A 21,325-nucleotide genomic window follows, 5' to 3' on the forward strand; every position below is an offset into this window, starting at 1 on the left:
CCCTGAGAAGTCAATTGTCCAATCACCCTTTCTGTGAAGAAATTCTTCCTAATGTCCAAACCTAAACCTCCCCTGGCGCAGCTTAAGACTGTGTCCTCTCGTCGTGGACTGGACGGATGGACGGATGGACAGACAGGCAGGGCGGCACGGGGACGGACAGGGGTGCCGCGCACGGAGCTGGCGGGGCAGGGCACAGCGGGTGTGTGCGGTCCTGCCAACACAGAGCGATGGCGGGGCGCGCGGGCAGAGGGTGCGGGGCCGGAGCGCTGTCGCCCCTCGGCGGCGGGTGCGGGGAGCTCGACCCGGCCCCGCCTGCCCGGAGCGCTGCGGGGCGGGACCGGCGGAAGGGGAGGTGGAAGGGGCGGTGGGAGGCGGTGACCGGGCTGCTGCTTCCGGCGGCGGCACATGGGGAAGAAGCGGGGCGCGGGGCTCGGGCGCTGCCTGCAGCGGCAGCGCGGCCTGGAGCGCCGCGGCGCCTCCTCCTCATGGGTAAGGCGCGGGGGCTGAGGAAGCGGGAGGGAGGCCGGGGCGGCCCGGACTGACAGCGCTGTCTTGTCCCGACAGCTGCACGCCAGCGAGGTGGCCGCCGAGCGCGGCCCGGAGCTACGGTCGGCGCCCGAGCAGAGCCCGCTGGAGGAGTTCCTGGCCACGGCCGAGCTCGCCGGCACCCGCTTCGTGGCCGGTGAGGGGCTGGGACGGGGTCGGGGCCCATGCCGGGGGTAGAAGCGGGGGCTCGGGAGGGCATCCCCGGCCTGGGGACCCAGATGGACGGCTGGGAGTGATCTGGGGATGCGGGAGCGGGAGAAGGAGTGAATCTGATCTGTAGGGCTGACAATAAATTTGGCTGGGTGGGGAGTGGGTGACAGGTGATGAGGTCCTGAGCCAGGCTGCGGGGAAGCAGAGACAAGGTAGGGTGGTAGGGGTCAGCAGGGCTGGGCACGGGTGGCTTTGGGTGACCGTCTGTCCCTCCGGCAGAGCGTCTGAATGCCCAGATCGTGTCTACTCAGAGCTACACGGGCCTGCTCACAGCCCAGGAGGCTCAGCACGTCCGGCAGTTGCACCAGGAGAACCAGGAGTTCCTGCGGATCCCACGGAGGCGAGTCCTGCAGGGCTGGGCCTGGATGCCCCTCAGCTGAGCAGGCTCAGCCCCTCGGTGGCTGCAAGCCTGAGGACAGCCTTCAGCTTTGTCAATACCCTGTTATTGGGGAAGCCACTAACTAGCCTACATGAGCCTGTTGTAACCTCAGCACAGGTGCCAGCCTGCCATGTCACTGTTCCCAGTGCCGGCCCATCTGGCCTTGACTGGGGGGGTTTCCTGCTGAAGCTGGTGCATCCAGGCTGCCTGGTAAGCCTTCCCAGAGCACTGTGCGTGGCAGACAGGGAAATTAATCACCCATCTTAAAGGCCCTACAAGTCTTAGCTTGAGAAGGCAGCTTTGTGAGTTCTGGTGCACATACTCTCAGCTAATGCACTTTGGAAGGAACAAGGAAAGAAGATAATACTTAAAACTGATGAAAACAGGTGCACTCACATTTGAACTATAACCATCCTTACACAGCTGAACTTGTGGTGTTTGTGTTCTTTCTGTTTACTGCAGTAATGTAGCTGGTCTGAGTGCTGTTACTGACCACTCCAAAATATGCTTGTTACAGGCCACGCTGGGATAGGACAACCAGTCCAGAGGACCTGAAGCAAGCAGAGAGGGAGAGCTTTCTCGAGTGGAGGCGACAGCTTGCCCAGTGAGTATGCTGCTTGTGTCTGGATAAGTAGCTGGTGGCATTTAAGACACAAGAACCAGTGGGTTGTATTTATCCTTGCTGGGTCAATAAAATTACCATCTCCTGTACTTGTCTTGGAAGGCTGGACATCCCAGCCGCAGTCCAAACATGTCTTCATAGTGAGCTCTGTAAAGCTGTCTTGTGTGTGCATCATGTTCTTCTAAAATTCTTCAGCATGGCATGTGATATTCTGCATTTGCCTGTGAAGTAGAGAAATGCTGGATGTGTTTACTAAGAGCAACAGCGCTGCTCTCAATAGCAGGCAGTGCTACCAGCCTGCGTACAGCAGTTTGTGCTGTTCTGGTGCTTGGTGCTGCATCTGCTGGCTTGGAGAGTTGTGTGGTATCTGCTCATGCCCTTCAAACCCACTCTTGTGCTGAGTGAAGTTGTTCAGGTGGTGGTAACAGCAAGTTAGAGGTTGTATAGAGCCATTTCAGGTCCATCCCCAAATTCCTTACCTTTTCCAAGTGCTACTTAATTGAGTAGTAACTGCTGCCACTTGAGATAACTTCTCTCATTTATTGTTGTGTCTCCAAAATATCATGGGCAGACTTTTGATGAGTTTTTGTGCTTTCTATCACTTACCACTTCTCCACTGCCATGATCAGGAGCTGTTGAGTCACTGCTGAACTGGTGCCACTGACAGCAGTGAGTGCTTGATCTATTTGCAAAACTAGCAAAAATAGTACCTATAGGCAGGTCTGGTTTGAGCGCTCTCTCTGAAACTAAAGCCTCCTGGGATCCAAGGAAAAACTGGTAGTGTGCTTACTGCCTAACATGGACCAAAGTGACAACTTTATTTTTTTGTTTTGCCTTAGCCTTGAGGAAGAGAAAAAGTTAATTCTAACCCCATTTGAACGAAACTTGGAATTTTGGCGTCAACTTTGGAGAGTCATTGAAAGAAGGTAAAGTATTTCACTGTCCACTTTTGAAAAAGTAATGTTTAATGTTTCATAAACTGAAGCTTTTGAGTCAGACTTCAAGTGTCTGAGCACAGAGAAAACAACTAAGTTAGTAATGTTTTGTTATCAGCACTGAAGTGATTTTGTTTTGAATTGATCAAAATGTGACATGAAGAATGGCAGCTACTTAGTGGTAACTACTAGTTCTCAGCACTGCAATGTGCAGGTGGATTGCTCTGTCTCTCAAGATTCTTCAGGTGCTGCTGCTCTTGGCCTCTTCCAGTAACTCAGTGTGGGAGGTCTCTTTTAAGAATGTGTCTTTGTCCCTTACAGAGATTAACCCTTTCCTCTTTTTCCCAACCACACAGCTGCAGCTGTTCAGGGGAAGGAGGTGATGGAGATGAACTAAATGTTGGGAAAGAAGGAATCTCTTGATCCTTGTCCCCTTGCCACGCAGAGAAGTTGCAGCAGTGCACAAAAGACAACAGGCTGTCGTATCACAGGAATAGCTTTGTTTGCTCTGCTGAGCTGTAATACAATAAGAGTGCTATCTACTATGTTAATCTAACTGGGGCATTTAATTTCACTAGTAATTAAGTTTGAGATCATCTCATCTGATTTTTCTAAAATTGAAAAATACTTCACCAGTGAGGTCATGATGAGCTGGTCCTTTTACAGAAGGGGCTTTGTACTGGGTGCTGCTGAGCCTTTGGCTGGGAGAGTGCTGGTCAGGAGCATCCACTGTAGGGTATCATAATGGGCAGTGTGAGTGTACTGAGTGTTTTGAGGTGGCCTTTCTGCCCTTGTTGAGGCTTTTTATTTAATGTAGAGTGAGGATGGTGTCTTAGAAGTGAATGGAAAAGTTATTCAGTCCCTTACCTTGTCAGATAATTTGATCTGTTGTCAGCCTTTTCATGTGTTTGCTTCAAACTCGTTCCCAGCAATGTGATTCAGTACCTTCTCTGTATCTCATCCCAGTATCATGGTATCAGCTTTCTCTTGTATTGATCTCTGAATTTCTGTAACTGTGCAGTACCTTTTTGTACCCATGTGGCTTATTAAATTACTCCCTTGGGGCAGTTATGATTTTCTTTTTTTTTTCATATCTAACCAACTGCCTAGTGAGGCTTGAAGTTCTCCCATTCAACCCATGGTGTTCTGAAGCCATCCTGAGTTAACAGAATTCCCTGTCAAACAAATAGAATCAGCATGTGGCAGTCAGTGTTTTAAAATACTGCCTGGAGAAGCTGTAGTGAAAGAGGTTGTAGTTACATTTTCTCTGCCCTTTTGAGAAAAGAAGCATGAATGCCTTTGGGATCTGAAGCCACTGCATTTAATTGACCTGTAGAACTGAGGAGTGTTGCTCAGATATGTGGTGGCAACCTGGTGCCTGGGTTTGGAAGGTGTTTGCTTAAAGCAGGTTGTAAGGCCTTGTTTGCATGGGGGATCAATGTGTTTTCGGAATCTAGGGCTATTTTTTCACTGGTTTATGATTTTTATGACCAGAAGAGCACAAAGAAATTCTGAAAATGCCTGATATCAAATACTAAGAATCCGCAGGTTGTTTGTGGGAGACTTTGTTCCATTCATGGGGACAACAGTGTTCCAGAATATCTTGCTGTGTAATAAAACCAGCTCGCCTTTCTTTCTGTAACTGCCCTGCCACCGCTGGGGATGAGAATAGACAGAAATAGAGTTGTTTTATCACAGTTTTTAGTACCATTATAAAGCACAGAGTACCACTACTCTAGTTCTTGCCTGCTGAGCATTTCTAGAGGGTAGATGGATGGGCAAAATCCTTCCCACTTGCCAACTGTGCAGGAGAATGTATTAAGTGAGGAGGAAATACTGTACAGCAGTACTGGCTTGTAGCAGAAGCATGGCTCTGTTAGGCAGGTGGGCTGCTGAGGTACCTTTACAATAACACAGTTAAAACTATTTAAATTCCAAGCAAAATCTGAAAGTGAATAATTGCCATGACTTAGTGCTTCCTTTGAGGCAAGGTAAGGAGGAGTATTTTATGGGGCTTTCTTTTACTTTTGCAGTGATATTGTAGTCCAGATAGTAGATGCTAGAAACCCCCTTCTGTTTAGATGTCAAGATCTGGTAAGTAAATCACTTTTTGAATGTTGTCTTAGTTTTATATCATAAGGTTTATATGATTGTTTTTGTTTAAAGTATTTAGCCACCTTAAAGCTGTTCTGCTGTTGTACCTAAGTGGATATCTTACTAATTTATGCAAGTATTGTGGCATGAAATTATTTTCCTTTGGTGTCTTTTGATATTTCACACAGGATGTTGTGAATTTAGAGGCAGTTCTACAAATACTATATTACTCCTCATTACCCACTATGAGTGTCCTCACTTAAAGGAATTATTCTGTGTAAAAGCATAGTGAAATAAAAGTGAGTGAAGATTATTGCACTGAAAGCAAAGGATCAAGAATTATTGAAGTGACATCTTTGTAATGATAGACTAAAGAGCACTGCATCAATGAGACATTAAGTTTGTCAGATAGTCATCTTAGTTGCTGCTGCAGGGTGCTGATTAATATCTTGTCATAACTCTAAGCAGACAATATGTTTGCACGTGGGGTCAGCAAAAAGCTGTGTTGTGGTAGGCCCATGCTCCAATCTGTCCTTGTCGAATTGTCTGCTAAACACCAATTCCACCGAGCCCAGGCAATGGTAAACTTGACTACACTCAAGTGGAGCTGGATGGGCTAACTTGTCTTGTTGCTCTTGTATTACCTTGCAGGGAAGAGGAGTCAAAACCAGAGTATGAACTGATCCTCCTCTTGTTTTCTTCAGGAAAGTTATGTTAAGGAAGTCAGCAAGGACAAGGAGAACATGATCCTGATCAACAAAGCAGATTTGCTGAGTGAGGAGCAGCGGGCTGCTTGGGCACAGTTCTTTGAGAAAGAGGGTGTTAAGGTGGTGTTCTGGTCAGCTTTGGCAGCGCGGAAATGGCTCTCTGGAGAAGCAAAGGTACAGTGGGTGACCAGTTCAAACTAGAAATGTGCTGGCTGGTGATGGTAAACTTGATTTGCAGCTGTGCCTGCAGTAGACCTCCCATCCTTTCTGGGAACAGCTTTGTCCTTGTCTCAGGGAAGGATTATTTTAAAGACCTGTGCAGCTATAAAACAACATTTGAATGATCATTTCAGAGACAACAGTGAGAGGAGTAAAGTGGTGAATAAAGTGCAGAACACAGAAACAGCCATTGTAGACCTGTTTGCAAACTCATTGAAACAATCTGAAACCTTTCAAAGAGTGGTCCTGTGAGACATGACATTATCTGTGCAAAGGTTTTTTTCTCCCAGAGAGGGGAAGTGTTTCTTAGAGAAGATACTTGAAAGCCTTTTATTTCCCAGTGGAACAAACTCAGCTGCTGCCCCAGGTTACCTGCTATCAGTAGGGCCACTTTCATCTGTTACAGCCATTCAGCCATTCTCATATCTCATTCAAAAGTACCTATTGTGCTCAGTTGATGTACAGTCCTTGTATAGAATGTTTTTGCAGACTAAGTGAGACTGAAAGTGTTAGTTCTGTTTTCTTTTTTTGAAGTAAAGGACAAAATACTGGTGTTTTGAAAAGGTAATCCTTTTGAAATGTAAAGTCTTTGCAGGGCAGAAATGTAGAGGTGGACTGAAAACAAGACAGAAATGTTTAGATCTGAAACAAAATGTCTTTGTGTTCTGAATATTTTGAAAAAAAAACATTCCTATTACTAGGAACATTTAATAATTTAAAAAATCATTGTGAGTGTGCGTGCATGCAGAGCTGTGCTTCTGGAGAGAAGCCTCTTAATGAGTTCACAGAGAAGCTGTGAACAGTCCCTCTTGGAATACTTTTGTCATTCTCCTGAAATGGGTAGTTGTGTCTGCATCATACTTAAGAACCCTAAAAATAACTGTGTGATATAAGCAGTGAATATTCAGCCCTTGGGATCTGTCTGATGAAAATATAGTTGTTTGCACTGCAGCAACTGCAATCAGCAGCAAGCCTTGGTCTTGTCTTTTCATTTCACCTGTGAAATGCTGTTCATACAGGAACTAGATGCTGAAAGTGTAGCAGAGCACCCGAGTGATTCTGAGCATGAAAGCTCCAGTCAAGAAGAAGACACCACGGCACAAGGTAGCACAGGAAGCCTGTCCACCAACAGTGCTTTGCGAACTGTAAACCAGGTTCTGCTTAGTGATGATGACAGCAGCGATGAGTATGAGGACTGTGAAGAAGATGAAGAGGAGGCCTGGCAAACTTGTTCTGAAGATGAAGACGGGGACAGCCTAAATGGTATTGCTCCTGAGAGGATGGAAAACAGGACTGATGGTGCTGCACTGCAGCATGTAGTGCAGGAGCAGAACAGGAACATCAGGAACTTCAGCCATCTAGTACAGAGAAATGAGCTGTTGGAGATATTCAAAACCATGCATGATGGACCAAGGGTGAAAGATGGGGAAGTAAATGTTGGGCTGGTGAGTTGGACTTTGTACTTTAATGGAATTTACTTAATCTAAATTTTAATTCCATATGCCCTCTGTTGCAAAATCATCCTGTAGCCTGGCTTCCTGTAAGGGTTTAAAAACTTGCAAGCACAAACCACCAGAGCTCAGTGTTCTCTGCTGCTTGCCCTAGGCTTTTTAGTACACTTGATTGAAGTACTTTTTTGTCAGAGCTCTGTCAGTCTTCTGGCATCACCCTGCCTGATGCCACTGTTACCATTCCACTTCTTTGTCATCTAGGTGGGTTACCCTAATGTTGGCAAAAGTTCAACCATCAACACAATCCTTGGAAATAAGAAGGTGTCGGTGTCTGCTACACCAGGTCATACAAAACACTTTCAGGTATTGCTAACAAACAGTATCCATCTTTTTATTATTTCTTTTTCCCCAGTGGAAAAGAGCTTCATTGTGAACTAGTTGCAACCACGTGCACTCACTGAGAACTCTGCCAAACTGATCTCTGGCCAGCCGACTGTGTTGGAGAGGGATGGTCTTGATGTATATAGTTTTTGAACTTTAGTTCTTGCTTCCAAACTCTTGCTAGAGTTTGGAGTCACTTATGAGAGCTGCTGTGCAATGGGAGATGTTTCTCATCTCCTGATTTTATTTAGGTAATTTGTCCATTCTTTTTTTAACACCAGTCAAGAGGAGAGAAACTTTAAGGTGAGCGTTCCTCTGGCTAGCTTAAGGTCAAGGTTTCAAACCATCTGTCTTTTTCACATCGTTGCTCTGAGTGAGTCTAGTTTTGCTGCTGTTTTTGTATTGATCAAGATTTAATTTGGAGGTAGCAACTCCAATGCTATAATGGGGGACCATCATAGGATTGTACTTGTTCAATCTCCTATTTGTTTCAAAACACAGTTAAAGGTTTGTGGAGCACTTTCATCTCTTCCATCAGACTGGAGAGCTGAAGGTCTTGCTGCCCCCATTTGGACACCTTATTTAGGAATTTTGGACATGCTTCTGTCTCTCATATCACTTTTCCTTAATTCATTGATTGGGGCCAGCAGGGCAGATGTCTGTGTTAGAAGAATTTCTGCTTATTCTCATTTACATCCATATTTCATTTTTTTGTTTCTGTTTCCTCCATGGACAGTGAACTAATTGGTTATTTGTCATGTAGACCCTGTATGTGGAGCCCGGCCTGTGCCTTTGTGATTGCCCTGGTCTGGTGATGCCATCTTTCGTCTCTACCAAGGCAGAAATGATTTGTTCTGGAATTTTGCCTATAGACCAGATGAGGGACCATGTTCCACCTATTTCTCTAATATCCTTTGCATGGGTTTGTGGGATTGTCTGCAAGGGTTGGATCTGGAGTATGCAAAGTAGTGTGTTGAAGCCCTGATAGCAGCCCACGTTCTCATGCCTTGAGGATGGTGGGATATACTGGGTAAAACAGCCCTGCTATGTTGGTCTTTTCCCACCTTATTTCAACTTCATCTTGTTGTCAGACTTGTTCTATTTTTCTGGTTTGCAACAAAATCCAGAACTGCTCTTGGAGTAGTGACGAGGGCGAGATTACTTGTGTAGCTGAAAATCGCCAGGTCGTTTCCTTCACTAGCTTACGTTTGCCAGCATATCCCACGAAACATTTTGGAAGCAACCTATGGAATAAGTATTATAAGGCCAAGGGAAGATGAGGATCCAGATCGAAAGCCAACAGCTGAAGAGCTGCTAACAGCATACGGATGTAAGTGATGATCCTTATAAAATCTGTCACCTACACTGTGACATGGTCCTGAACAGGAGGTCGTTTTAACATTAGGCCCACCTGGGGTTTGTTGTGCACTGAATCTCTGTGTAAGGACTTAATATCCACTCAGCATGGCCTTTGTTAATGACTCATCTAAGTGTGCCTTGACAGTGCCATCTGGCATATGTAGATGGTGTGGAGGACATTGGTGAGATGCCCTGCCAGTCTGTAGTGTACCCTTTCCGATACCTCCCATCAACTGAGTTTTTAAGTAGACTTAGAAGAATGCAGTGAATTCTGATGCTCTGCCCTTAAAACAAAAGTAAAAACCCAGCAGGTTTCTGCTGGTAGGGAGATACCAGCTGTCATCATTCCCTTCGAGTCAGGGTGCTTCTGCAGTACCTCTCAATATTCCCTTTTTTCCCCAGCAGAAGCCTCTTTCTAAAGGATTTTTATTTTTTTACCAAGGATACAAATGTGCAGTTAGGCAGCAGAAAAGAACATATTAATTCTCTTGTACTTACACAGAATGTACTTTGGAATTGTCTTCCAGATATGAGAGGCTTTATGACAGCTCATGGACAGCCAGACCAGCCGAGATCAGCTCGATATGTGTTAAAAGACTATGTCAGTGTAAGTGCTTCCTACATCTGGTTTTTTCCTTTCATACTAGGATGTGTATTAAAGGTTTCACTGGAGCACAATAAAGTGAATTCTGTTTCTCTGGATAAAATCACTGTATATGAAATACTCTTTAAATTGGGCTGGGTTTATGTTTTAAGTGAATAAATTGAACTTCTCAAGCTGCATAATCTTAAAAAGGTGATTGCTTAACAGTATGGTGCTAGCTAAATAAATAGTCGTATCTCTAAAATAACCAGCAGATATTCAGGAAACTGCCCATATTCCATAGCTGGACCAGTATTTGGCAGTAAGGACTGAAACTCTGAGTGTTGTAATACTGCATGCTTCTGCAGCACCTCTCAGCAACTTAGTGTTGAGAATTTCTTAACAGGATCCTCCGGTGCTCCTGGGAGTTTTGCACTTACTGTTTGCAGCTGGAAATGGTGCTTGGAAGTAGAGGTGAAACAGTACTTTAACTTAGAAGTCAAGCCAGTTTTTGCCTGGGAGGAGAAATCGAGTGTACTTATATTCTGCCAGCATGAGCCCCTGGGCTTCAGGGGCACTTCTTAGGTCTGGAGTGTTTTCTTTCCTCTCTGGGTTTCTTTCTGAGTTTCTTTGGTAGTAACTGTGTCCCATTGCTTTCACAGGGGAAGCTGTTATATTGCCATCCACCTCCTGGTATTGACCCAAATGATTTTCAACACCAGCATCAAAGATGCCTGGAGAGCAGAACTGTGCAGGCCAATGGACAGGTGAAGCCTGAGAAGAATACCAAAGCAAAGCAAATTGAAAATGTGGTGGACAAAACATTTTTCCATCAGGTAAATTCTGGAGGAAATTTGTTCTAGGCATTTTTGCTGCAGCACTTACTCATAGTTACTGGGAAGAAAGCCATCTTTGCGACTGGAGGTGTGCTGGATTGAGTTAATGGTGCTATATGCTGTGGGATCTGCATGTAGTTTCTACCCAAGAACTCTGTTCTTTTTATTATCCTAAATCACTTGGAATATCCTAGGTGACTGACAGATTGCTAATGAGGTACACATAGCTGAGTTTTAAGAGGTCAGCAGGGTGACCTTGTCATTATGGATCTAACATCAATCTTGAGCAAACCTGGAGGGTGACTGGGAAGGAAGACAAGGAGGGTGGAGTGACACAGCAGCTGACCCAGAACATCATTTTGGACTAACAGGTCCTTCAAGCTAACATTCCTTTCTTGAGCTGACATTTTTAGGGCATGTGATAAGCTTCTGTTAGACAATTGATTTAGTACTACCTGGTGGTTTTGACTCAGAACTTGAAATCAGATGAAAAGAATACAAACTGATTTAAAATCCAATTGAGAAATCTCAAAATTAAGTAGAAAATGGTAATTTTTCTTAACTTGTGTGGTTCTTGTTAGGTCCCACAGGGATCTGTTTTACCTGTACAATTCTGAAAGAATGTATTGATGACTTGCAGTGAAATGTGAAATCCATAAGTGATTAGGTCTGCTTACCTGACAAAGATCAGAACAGGTGTTTAGCAGTAAAGAGGGTGGGTCACGTTCCATTCTCTTTGATTAGCTGGATATGAAGGCTATTTGTTTAGCACAACTAAAGATAATCATGCATTTTGAAAACAAGAACTTGGTCTTTTCAAAAAAAACAGTAAACTGCTTTAGAAAACTATGACCTGAAAAGAATTTTTGGGATTACCAGACTTTTCCTCTGTCTGCCCAAATGTGCTGGCACAAGCTGTGAGCTCCATCAGTGCTACCCATGGTCCAGACTGGAGCAAATTATTTTAGTCTCTGGCTTTCACGGACGCCAGATTTATTTGCAAAGACAATTTGTTGTGTGCAAAGCAGAGGCTGTGAGAATCCATCCCAGCACTGTAGCTGATGTCTGTTGCAGTGCAGTGTCTCATCAGTGCTCTGCCTCTGCTTGCAGTGGTGGGTGCTGGGGACCCAGCACAGCTGCAGACAAAACTGGAGCCTGCTGGCAGGCTTTGGCTTGGATTTGTGCTGTGACCTTCCTGCAGCTCTGGAGTGGGGGCTGAGCAGGTCTTGATGGGTTTGAGCTTGCCTGTGTCTGGTTTTACTGACATATCGCAGTTCCTGTGGTTAAATGTCTTCTCATCGGTCACTGGTGATTGTGTCTCCTCTTCCAGGAGAACGTTCGTGCCCTCATGAAAGGCGTCCGGGCTGCCATGGGATACCGGCCTGGCAGTGGCCTTGTGCCTGTGACTGCATCCAATCCTGGAAATGTGGTAGGAAAGCCCTGGAAGAAACACGGAAACAGGAACAAAAAGGAAAAGATTCGCAGGATCACTAAGCACCTGGAGGCTTAGCTGTGGCACTGGTACTGGACCTTTCCAGGGCAGGGACTGCACTATCCCACAGGCCTTAATTGAGGGATAAAAAAAAAGATAAGTGGGCATCACTAGCTCACATAGTATCTCTATGCTATGGATTGGCGTGGGCAGGAGTAAGGATGGGCTGTGGTAGTTGGAGCTCATCTCTACTGAGAACAAAAGAGACCTGGCTGTTTGTGTTATCTGGAAGCCAGCCCAGATGTTTGACTGCTGCTGAAACATCCTTTCAGTGGGAGCAGATGGAGCCATGTGGGAATGTTTTTTCCTTCCATAGAGGATGTATTTTATGGCTGTTGTGATCACAGCAAGCCGTGTAAAACTGCCTAAAATCTTCATAAACAGTTGAATTTCAATGATTGACATTTGTTACATTGAGACAATATTGTTCATCCTTTTTTTTTTAATTTTGTCTTTAAAGCTTGTTTGTTGATTTGACAGAACACTTTAGTGTGTTAAAAAATGAGGTAAAATTATCTTTATTGCCCTTTTCCTTCTCTGCTGTACCAGCCCTATTTTGTACAATCTGGTGCTGAAACCACTCCCTATTTCCCAGTTTGAGCAAAACACAGCACACTGTGCAAGGAGAATGTTGCTTTTGTGTCCTTCACACTGAGCTGGTATCAGTTGTTTTTCTGTGTGACTTCCCACTGGTATTTTAAAATATTAGCTTTGTGTGACCGGCAAAAAATCTGGTGCTAATTTGTCCTTAAATATCTTTCAGATTTTACTGCCTATATGGTGTTTTGTTCCATCTCATTGACCTAAGTCATAGAAGCATCTATTAGCAGATTTTAATTGAATACATGAGTATTGATACTAAATAGACTTCACTTACTTGGGGTCAGAAGAGGCACTTGGTTAATGCTCTTCATTCCCTAGTGCAGCACAGGGAGTAATGATAGGACTGAAAAGGCTCACAAAGACGAGGTGTGCTTTGTTTTCAGGTGTTGGAGTAAAGGTTATGCTGATCTCTGATACTAAAAAAAGGAATTGCTGTCTTGTAATTTTGTATTTTCCAGGCCTTCAGTGTGGATGGAGAGATGAAAGCAACTGCTGAGCAAAGCCACAGCAGATGTGGGGTGTGCAATGAAGCTGGTTTTGACTTTGTGATCCTTTATGTGTGTGGCCAGTACAGCCAGTTTGCAGTGTGTGTATGGAGGGTCCCTTGACAGCAGAGCTCTTGCTTGGGCTCCTGATTCCCCTGGAGTTGAGTTCTTAATTACATCATTGCAAGGAAGATAGTTCCCTATTACCTGTAGAACTAAAGCATAATTACACTGAATGAATATGGTCAACGGTATTTTAAGTCAGTGTTCCGTAGCGAAAAGTAAATTCTTAGGAGAGACTATTTAATCTGTTTCTCCTGGAGAAGGTGATCTTTGCCTTTGTTTCCTGAAGAGGTTGTGCCTTTGCCAAATCACTCTGATCTGACTTCTCCACCCTCCTTGCAGGAAAGATATCTACTTTGTCCCTTATAATGCTTTAGGGACCTGATTGCTCAGAAACACCCATTTCTTTTTATCCTGTCTTGTGTGACACTATTGCCTGTCAAATTACATGCCAAACTTAAGCTGGAGTATCCTATATTAAAGTTTTAAAATATTATTTTTTTCTATTCTTTCTCTTTTTAAAACATTTTGAATTCTTAGCTCATATTACACATACCTGAGTTTTCTTTTTTTTTGCATTCTTTGCCCTTTCCTGTCAGCTGGGTCTCCATGAGCCTTCCTGCTGGACAGGCTGCATCCTGATGTGTAGACCCTTCCAAATCTAGTGAGTGACAGAAATTGCCGTGGTCTGAGACTTGAGATGACTGCTTGTTGCTTGCAGCAAACTTGGGCATTGAAACCTGCCAAGCGACTTGCAGTGTTTGCATGAGTGAATGGAGGATAATGTAAATACAACCAAGCAAATACTGTTTGCTCAGATTTGTTAAATGCAAACCACTCCTTGCTGTGATAAAGGACTTTTGCCTCAATAGAAAAAGACCTGTTAATATTTCATGCTGTTACTGAGCAGTGGGCAAACTATGTAATAGGCAAGGAGCATGGTTAAATGAATGCTTTCCTCTGGTGGTTTGGTCTGTTGAACTGCATCCATTGCTGAGCGATGCCAGACGGACCTTGCTTGATGGCTCAGTGTGGCACATGGGAGGAGTTGGCAGGCTGAGGCAATGTGGGGACTGCTCAGTTGTCAGGAGCCAGCACAAAGGAGACTCTGTGCTTTGCCCACACCACCTGTGAATGAGCCTCTGCTGCTCCACTGCTTGCCACAGAAAGCCAGTTTCCATTTTGGAGTGCTGTTTCCTTCAAGTGACTGGTGCATGCAGAGGGACCGTGCAGGCTGCAGCTGGCTCCAGTCTGTTCTTTGGGATCCACAGCACTTCCAGCACCCCAGAAATCTACCTTGCTTTTCAGAGGGCTTTGATTTATAATGTAAGCAGTTTGTTTTCCTGGATGATGTTGTTACCTGCTGCACTGATACTTGCAGCAGAAAAGCAGAACTGATTTAGGAACGTGGTTTGAAGCTGACCTGCCCTTCTTACAGTATCTTGCACTTGCATTGTGAGTTACAGTTCTCCCTGCAGGTGCCATTCTCCTCTGGGTCTCTTCTGCCCAGTTTAGGGAGCCTCACACCAGCCCACAGTCTGCTCCTGCAGTACCTGGTGCTTTCTGTCCAGGGAGAGTTCCTGGGCACTGTGCTGTGGGTGGAGGCTGGTGCTGGGTGTCACACCTGCAGGGCAGCACTGGCAGCCTGTGGTGGAACCATCAGTGCTGCTCTGGAGGTCCAGAAGGCTGGGGCTGCCCTTCACACACAGGACTTGCCAATGCACTTTCAAGCTGCTGCCTAGGCCTTCCATTTTCTGAAAAATGCACTTTGCAGAGTCTGTTTTGAGGAAGAGCAATATTTTCACTCGCATCATGGGCAAGTGAGGGGAGGGGGATGCCAGGATGCAAGTCACTAAGCCATTCTGCTGTGGGTGCTGTGGCTCTTCTAACTGCAGTTGATGGCAGGTGATGTAAAAGCCTCACTCCCCTGAGCTTGGCAGAGCCAACACTACACAAACAAGTCCTCTGCCTGTCACTCCACTGCAGACCATGCTATTGGACTGTCAGGTCAGGTGACTGATCTTTTCCCAACATCTCAGCTCAAGGATGATGGCTTTTGCATAGGGAGTCTGCAGCAACGGACTGCAATGGGAATACCTCGGTGGTTTTCTGCAGTTTCTGCCTAGACCGAAAATATTCCGTTAGGTCTCTGGAGGAGGCTGAATTCCTTCTCTCCTGCCGTTAGGGGCCGGCCTTTCCCAAGCAGAGGAGCAGTCCTGGCGCCCCCAGCAGCAGTGTTGGGTCCTGTTCCATTTCGGGATCCCAGCAGAGGTGTGGATTCCCAGGGACTCCACACTCCACACACACCTCTGGAGAGTAGCTCACGAGCCCCACTCAGCCTGGCAAGGAGGTGGCCAAGAGGACCACAGTGGGAAACGTGGCTCTGGTCCTGACAAGGCAGGAGCTGGGTCCAGGGCCCTTCAGGCTGTTTCTACAAAAAAACAACTCTCCTGATTGTCCTGAAATACTGTATCGTTAAAGTGAGAAGTAGCCTTTTCTCTTCCCTCTGGGGTCACAGCTCATTTTATCCTCCTGTGAAGATCTTCAGGCCTTTACCTGGCCCCAGCAGGTTCCTCGACCCTACATATCTGTGAGGAGCAGCATTTTGCTTCCCTCTCTGTGGCTCTAGGCCAGCTCTTTTACTGAGTTGTTTCTTTTTAGCTGCAAAAGGAAAGAAAAATACTGGGGGAAAATATAACGAGACTGCTGGGAGAGAGGCAGGGAATAGCTCCCCAGTGTACCTCAAAATATAATCTCTCAGAGCTAAATGCCTGAGGTACCCAAGACATCTTGGGACATGAAGAAAGGTCATGGTGAGGACAAGAGGAAAAGAAACCACAGCTGAGTCAGAAAAACCCTACCCCAATGTTCTTTCATGCTGTGGCTGTGGGAAAAGGGTCTGTCCCATGGGTGGTGTCAGGACAGGAGGATTGTGCGTGCTGGGTGGGGCAGGCTTGAGTTTGCCCTCCTGGGAATGTCTGCAACTCCTTGTCATTTGGGAGTTACAGCCATTAAGGCAAAGAAGCAGAAACATTGTCATGTCCATGAGGGGAAGGTCCTGCTTTTGCTGCCTTCACAGAGCAAAGGAAAGCTGGAAGCCTCTGCAGAGCTCCTTTGTGTTGGCCTATGTTGGTGAAGTGAGCTCATCTGTGGTTTCACAGGGTTTTCAGCAAGAGTTGTTTCTGCTTGGTGGCTCTTGGAACCAGCTGTGCTCATGGCAGTGCAGGGGCATGTTTAGGAACCATTTCTGTGTGGGTCCGAAGGAAAAGGGATTCTTCTCGTGGAACGTTCAAAGTCTTTCTCAGCCATGCCCTGTATGTTTCTGACCCCTCTCCTCATATCGAGCAGGGGGGCAAGTATGTGAGAAAAATGGAAACTAGTGCTGTTCTGCTTTGAGCTTTGCTTGTGTTGAGATACAGAAGGGGAGAACCAAATACTTTCTGGTTTCAGACACAGCTAGTTCCCCTTTGTGGAAAGAGATGACACAGGTCCTATGCTGTCTGCGGAGCTGTGCTCCCCAGGGTGCCCTCACACCTGCCTGTGGCAGTGCCTGCTTCTTTCTCTTTACAGTGGGACTTCGAAGATGTGACAGTGCAGTGGAGCTGGCCCAGCCCTGCTGCTCAGCCTTGCTCTGTGCTGTGTCCAGGCACCTTTGGACAACCTGCAGCCCCTCTAGGATCTCCCGGTCATCCCAATCAAAAAAAGAGTAAGCAGCCGAATGTACTTCCTTGGGGCTCTCCCTGGGGAGCTGAGAAGCTGTGGGACATCACCACATGCTGCCATGCCATGCTGTGCCTTAAGCATTGCCTGGGTGGAGCAGTGACAGCTTTCACCATCTCCTTTTACCCTTGTACTGCTACAAAGGGGCATAGGGGTCCTGTTTTTTCACCACTGATGGCTTCATTCCTTGGAACTGGGGCTGTGGGAGAGGTGCAGCCTCATGGCTTGGATTAAACCCAGCAGTCTTCTCTTTCAGTTATGCTGGTGATTCTCCCTACATTGGGAGTTACAAGCCATGCCCAGTGGAATTGAAGCCAACTGATCTACGTAGCAAGGCAGGAGGAAGAGACAGTCCTCACTGTGGCTCCCTGCTGGTGGCCACCACACTTCCTGGTCATCTCTGGCTGCTGAACATTAGCACCGTGAGCCTTGGACTAGTGAGATGGAAATCCACTCAGCAGGTTATGTATGTCTTAAAGTCTATGTGGGGGCTAACCCATCAGTCATGGTCTGCCTGGCAGGTGCCAGCTGCCATAAGGGAGAGTGCTGCCAATTCCTGTCCTAGGGAGGAAAAATTTCCTGCCCTGGTTTGTGTGTAGCACTGACCAGAGGAAGCTGCAGAAACACAGGAGCTCACACAAAGGTAAGAGGAATGCCAGTTACATTCACAGTGCTGAGCCTGTTGAGGTGCCTTGGACCACGTTACTCTTGTGAGGCAGCAGCAACTGCACAGGGGTCAGCCCACACTGATGGTTTGTTTCACATGAAGTGTTGCTTTTCCTCAAGTCTCATCTGTGTTCTTCAAATGTGTGGGCTGTGCCCTGCTGCTCCAGCCCCAGCGTGCTGGGAGGGAAGTCCTATGTGGTCTGGACACTCAGCTAGAGCAAGAGGATCCCAGGATGGGAACTTGGGGATATGCTTGGCTCTCCTGCTCTTCACTGTTACAGGACACGGAAAGAGAAGAGCTCCCATGCAAGAGAGTGGTGGAGAACACAACTGGAGCTTGTTTGGTGCCTGGAACTGGAGCTTAGATCTCTGCTCCTGCAAGGAGAACATAATGGAAAGAGCCTTTGCTATAGCCCTGGACTGATGCTGTCTCCCATGGTCTTTTCAGAGGTGCTGGGGATTTATAGCAGTTCCTTATTCCCAATTGCATGCATCCTGTCCTGGCCTCCAGCCTCTATAAATTCTAAGGAAAAAAGAAATTGGAGATCATGGTGTTTCAATGCCTTGGTGAAATCTCCATCAAGCTCTGCTGCCTGGCACTGCCATCCCTCCAGGTGATTGGCTGAGCTGGCACCTCCCTTGGGCAGTGGAAAATGCAGGGCTCATGAACTGGGTAAGGATGGGCCCTGCCTAGTTTGCCTGCAGCAAGGAGAGGAGCCTCTGCAAAGCTCCTGCTGATAAGAAGGGGTTGCATTCGTGTTTCCAAAGGCCTGAGTGACTTGGTGAGTGCTGAGGCTCAGAAATCCAGACTCCAGACAATGGAAAGGCTGGAAACATAAAGGAAAGGAAATTCTTCTGCTGTATTGCCTTTCCCATGGTGATAAGATAACCCGAAGTGAAACAAAAGTCTCCAAAGTCTCCACTGCAGACTGTGGGGTGGGCACCTCAGCTGCTTTCTAAAGTGCAAGAGGATGTCTGCATAAGCTGGGACCTCCTGAGCTGAGCTGGGTGTGTGTGGCTGTCCTGGGGGTGGACAGTGGGCAGAGATGTTCTCAGTGTTTTGCAAAAAAGGCTTTGAGCAACAGGTAACCTGACCTGCTCCTGCTCTATCCCATGGGACCATCTGTGTTCTTCATTCACATACTTGCAAGAGAAATCGTGGAGTAGTTTGGGTTGGAGGGAACTGTCAAAGACCCCCTGCAATGAGCAGGGTCATCTTCAACTAGTTCAGGTTTCTCAGAGGCTGATCCAACCTAGCCTTAAATGTTTCTAGGGATGAGACAACTGCTACCTCTCTGGGCAACCTGTTCCAGTGTTTCCCCACCCTCACTGTAAAAAAATTTTGTCTTTAATTTTACCATCCTCCAATTTAAATCCATTAACCCTTACATCACAACAGGCCTTGCTAGAACCTTTGTCCTCATCTTTCTTGTAAGTCCACTTCAAGTACTGAAAGGCAGGTCTAAGGTGTCCCCAGAGCCTTCTATCCTCCAGGATGAACAGCCCCAACTTTCTCAGTCTTTCCTCATGGGAGAGGTGCTCCAACCCTCTGATTGTCTTTATAGCCTCCTCTTGGACATGCCTCAACAGGTCCATGTCCTTCTTCTGTTGGGGACCCCAGAGCTGGTTGCAGCACTGCAGGTGCTCACCAAAGCAGTGTAGAGGGGCAGAATCCCCTCCCTCAGCCTGCTGCCCACACTGCTTTGGATGCAGCCCAGGACACACTTGGCTCCCTGTGCTGCCAGCGCACATGCCCAAGTCATGTCCAGCCTCTCATCCACCAGCACGCCTAAGCCCTTGGCAGGGCTGCTCTCAACCTGCTCTGTACTGAAATCAGGGGTTGCCTCATCCTGGCTGCAGGACCTTGCATTTTCCTTTATTGAACCTCATGAAGTTCCCATGGGCCCACTTCTCAGGCTTGTACAGGTCCCTCTGGATAGCATTCCATCCTTCAAGAGTGTCAGTTACATCAAGATCTTGGTGTCTTGCTTTAAATCTTACTGTAAATGCTCTGGAAAAGCTGAGAAAAATGAGACCACAACATTTGCAAGTGATACATTACTATTGGATGTATGAACATCTCAAAGCTGGTGGCAGATGTTGAAAGCATTACTGAGTGGTCAAGGAACAGAGTGGCATGTTGTATGTGTTACATGTTCTATTTCAGACATATGTTCTGAGGGACAGGAACAGAGTGCTGTCCATATGGATTAGCTGCTGCCAAAGAGGAGGCTGGTCATGAGAATCAGTTGTATGTGGGAGCTGCTTGGGCAAGGGCTGCAAGGGAATCTGTTCTGTGTACAGTGCTGGGCACCCTCCCAGTGCCCAGGGCTGAAAAGGCACAAGAGACATGAATAGCATTTCAGTAGGGATGGAGATGAGCCTCTGAGGAGGTGTCCTGACCCAAAGAGAGAATGTGATGGGGGAGATACCATTTGGACAGCCGAGGAAAGGAAAGGACAAGTTCTTCTGCTGTGTCTTAGAGTGCAGGGACAGGGGGGTCTGAAATGAAGCTTGGCCAGAGACAAGTTCAGAGTACAGTCTGCAGGCTCAGAGCAGGCCCAGATTAACATCGGAAATCATTGTGGGCTATTTTGGGCAGCAAGACTGTGATGAATGATGAGAGGAGTTCAGGGACGCAGCCTAGGGCTGCCAGTGGCTCAGGAAACCCCCAGTCTGTGGTGCTGGGAGTGGCTGAGTGGGCTGCAGGAGGTCACCCTGTGCTGACCGGCTCTGCTTGGGCCCCAGAGGGGAGCCTCTGGCTTGTCCCAAGGGCTGCTTCAGTGTCCCATGTTTGATACCTGAACTTCAGAAAGCAGTGGGATGGGTTCTCATAGGGGGTCCCAGGGTGGGAGCTGTGAAGGGGCAGGCTGGTGTTCATTTAGGCTGTGGGAGGGGATGTGTCAGAGACGTGACAAAGGGAGGAGCTGCTCAAGAGGGTGCCGGGGCTCAAGCAAATCACACAGTCCTGTGGTTTGCAGTTGTCCAGCACCTTCACTTGGTCTCTGCCCTGGGATGCGGCAAAGGTGGCCTCAGCCCTTTCAGATCTTGTATTCAGTCCACCTGGGAGTTTGCCCTTTGGTTTTACACTGATGGCTCAGCTTTTCAAAGCAGAGGGCTGAGCTGTAGGCTTAGGGAGAAATACAGGAATCAGCAGCAGCTTTAGTGGGATAGTTATGACACTTGCAGCACCTGGCAATCTGTCCCTTCATCTTGCTTTGGGAAGCAGGTCCCAGCAGCAGAGGAAGAAAGGACACAAAGCACAGTAACACCAGGCAGGTGTTTACATCTGTGCAATGTGGTTTGCTGTAACTTTTCTTCTTACTCACAGTAGCCCTCAGTGGCTGATTCTGGTGGAGGAGTTGGTGAGCTACCACTCCTGCTGGCTGTCCCAGTGTCCCACAGTTGCCTTGTGCGTCTTCTCCTAGCTTGTGGCTTGCAGCAGAGGGAAGCCAAGCACCTGCTGATCCCTGCTCTGTCAGAGAATGGGGTTTGTGTGGTATAAGGACCCACTCAAGAGGTTTTGTGACTCTGCTGGGGAGAGTCCCCGGGTGGTCTTGCAGCAGTGAAGGCAGCCTTGTAGGGGTGGCCTTCTCCCCTCATTGCACAGAGGCTCTCCAGGCAGAGATGAGCTTGTGGGCTGCTCTTAGGCTTCCTGGTGAGATGATATAAGCTCTTCAGGTGATGATCCTCTTTGCCCTGGGACTGGGAACAACATGTCTCTTGTTGCAACTGGTATTTCAGGGACCAAGCTGTCCCTGTGGTCAGGCTGAGTGTCCCAGGGGCAGGTCGGCCACTGTCCGTGCTGGATCCCCTGTGTGGTGACGGCACAAAACTGAGTGCCTTTGAAGTGCCCTGCAGTTTTCTCTGCACTGCTGTTGGACAGGATCTACACAGCCATTGTGCAAAGCAAAACAAACCTTTCCTATCTGTGCTAGGCTCAGAGGGACGGCTCTGCTTCCAGCTGTGAGGCT

General features: G+C 47.1%; 1 protein-coding gene across 8 annotated transcripts in view; it reads left to right on the forward strand.

Annotated features, from left to right (window-relative positions):
• Window positions 1-375: 375 nt before the first annotated feature.
• LSG1 (large 60S subunit nuclear export GTPase 1) overlaps window positions 376-21,325 on the forward strand; it is a 30,350-nt gene continuing 9,400 nt past the window's right edge. For 3 of the 8 annotated variants that reach the window (XM_071566145.1, XM_071566139.1, XM_071566140.1), the window contains exons 1-14: window positions 376-489; window positions 565-682; window positions 976-1,096; window positions 1,653-1,739; window positions 2,597-2,683; window positions 4,726-4,786; window positions 5,491-5,667; window positions 6,732-7,157; window positions 7,425-7,526; window positions 8,308-8,451; window positions 8,751-8,874; window positions 9,431-9,510; window positions 10,149-10,322; window positions 11,653-11,751. In XM_071566145.1, coding sequence (XP_071422246.1) covers window positions 406-489; window positions 565-682; window positions 976-1,096; window positions 1,653-1,739; window positions 2,597-2,683; window positions 4,726-4,786; window positions 5,491-5,667; window positions 6,732-7,157; window positions 7,425-7,526; window positions 8,308-8,451; window positions 8,751-8,874; window positions 9,431-9,510; window positions 10,149-10,322; window positions 11,653-11,751 — 1,884 coding nt within the window. In that variant the 5' untranslated portion in view covers window positions 376-405. Of the gene's footprint in view, window positions 490-564; window positions 683-975; window positions 1,097-1,652; window positions 1,740-2,596; window positions 2,684-4,725; window positions 4,787-5,490; window positions 5,668-6,731; window positions 7,158-7,424; window positions 7,527-8,307; window positions 8,452-8,750; window positions 8,875-9,430; window positions 9,511-10,148; window positions 10,323-11,652; window positions 13,462-16,535; window positions 16,554-21,325 lie in introns of those variants that run through there. The other 5 variants (XM_071566144.1, XM_071566138.1, XM_071566142.1 and 2 more) reach the window with 5 other exon arrangements.

This window comes from Pithys albifrons, chromosome 11 (assembly GCF_047495875.1).
Source record: "Pithys albifrons albifrons isolate INPA30051 chromosome 11, PitAlb_v1, whole genome shotgun sequence".
NCBI classification, from domain to species: Eukaryota; Metazoa; Chordata; class Aves; order Passeriformes; family Thamnophilidae; genus Pithys; species Pithys albifrons.